The sequence below is a fragment of the Halyomorpha halys genome, unplaced genomic scaffold (assembly GCF_000696795.3).
Source record: "Halyomorpha halys isolate HHAL.00 unplaced genomic scaffold, Hhal_1.1 Scaffold68.1, whole genome shotgun sequence".
NCBI classification, from domain to species: Eukaryota; Metazoa; Arthropoda; class Insecta; order Hemiptera; family Pentatomidae; genus Halyomorpha; species Halyomorpha halys.
Genome location: NW_027116161.1, coordinates 39,677 through 41,385, shown reverse-complemented (window position 1 = coordinate 41,385; position 1,709 = coordinate 39,677). Strand labels below are relative to the sequence as shown.

Below are 1,709 nucleotides of genomic sequence, written 5' to 3'. Positions count from 1 at the left end.
TAATAAATACATATTTATGTAACTTTTTTTAAGTTATAAAATTACTAATTAATTAGTAATTTATATTGTTGAATAATACAAAATTTATAAATACATATTATTTACATATTTTTTTTAAATATTTGACAATTTATTAGCACATATTTCGTATTTTTTAGCACATAAAAATCCTATCCCTACTTATAACATTTAAAACATTTTGCATTTAACATAACATCATGGATACACCTAATCAATAGCCAATATTTGTTTCATTAATATACATTTTGGATTTACTAACATATTTTTTTTTTATTGTTTAGGGCGGAAGATTTACTGGTGTAGAGAAAGTGGAAGGGCAATATTATGATTATTATAGAGATGACGAGCTGTCGCGCTCATTTTGTGGACTGAGAAACACTTGCTGCAAACATCGACAAGACGAGTGCTCGTTGGATAGAGATGGAGGGCGCACCAAGTGTTACTGTGACGAGTTCTGCGAAAGATCCCATCTTGCACCTCATCAAGACTGCTGTTGGGATTATTGGACAGTTTGTCGCAATGTATCCGAAATTTATGATCAAGGTCAGTGATTTGAACCAATTACTTCCTCCTTTTAATTCTGTTTGGTTTATATGCCAATTATCTGTTTCAATAACCTATTTGTATTAAGCTGTAGTTAGAAGGATATAAATTATATAACTAGTTATTGATTCTTTAACGTAACTTAATTGTCGATGATAATAAAAATAAAATGCAAAATTATGCTATACGGCCTGAAACACGAGTTAACGAACGCTATATTATTTAACAGCTATTATTATAAATATACTATCATTATAAACTATATAGTATAAACTATAGACATCTGGCACGTTTCGACAGACATTGACCTTAGGGGAAGTGACCTTTCTTTGGTATTCTATACCAATGTAAAAGAAAAAGCAAGGGTTGACACAGGCAGCAGGTACAAGCTGCCATCTCACAATGGACTTGCATCAGTCTAACTATTTTATGGTTAACACATGTAAGTCAGTTCTCACGAGTCCTTGGGTCATTCCAATTTCTTGGAAGGCGGCCACCCTGTTCAATTCACGCCTTCCCCTCCTTCCTTCCAGATATTTTCTAAATTATCTGATTGGTCCAAACCCCTTCTCCTATTTTACTATTCCTCCTACCCCCTCTTCCCAAGTTTTCATATATATTTCCTAGACTAGATAGCTAAGTAAGATATAAGTTAGAAGATAGAGACTGAGTAACAGTAACATGTAGTTCTTGTAAATATATTAGAATAAAGTCATCTTAGTCTTCACTGATTTTTGAGAAAGTTATCTCACGGTTTACGAGAGTTGTGTCTGTTGACGTTTTTTATGAGATATTCATGTCAAAAGATTTTCATTATTATAAATTATTTAGGTTAAAATAAATAAATTAATATAAGTTCCAACTACTTTATGAAAATTAAGCATTGATATTTATATTAATGCTATTTAAAGTGACTAACTCGAGCATTAAGACAGCCTCGACTAATTTTTTCCTCAGCAGCAATGCCCGAACGGCACTAGATGTTTATTTTTAATATCTCTCTAGATATTTTTTATTTGGGAAAAATTAAACAAAAAGTATATTCCAACATCCTCAATTGTTTACGAAGGTTATTGTTTACATTTAATTAATATAGTAGTAGAAACACATATTAATTTATTAATTATAACATAAATAATTTATAC

General features: G+C 30.6%; 1 protein-coding gene across 1 annotated transcript in view; it reads left to right on the top strand.

Moving 5' to 3' along the window:
- The window catches only part of LOC106692738 (tubulointerstitial nephritis antigen-like), a gene marked incomplete at its 3' end in the record, with an annotated part of 85,323 nt that overhangs the window by 44,584 nt on the left and 39,030 nt on the right, over positions 1–1,709 (top strand). The window contains 1 exon segment of the mRNA XM_014438854.3: positions 303–564. Within this exon segment, the coding sequence (XP_014294340.1) occupies positions 303–564 (262 nt within the window).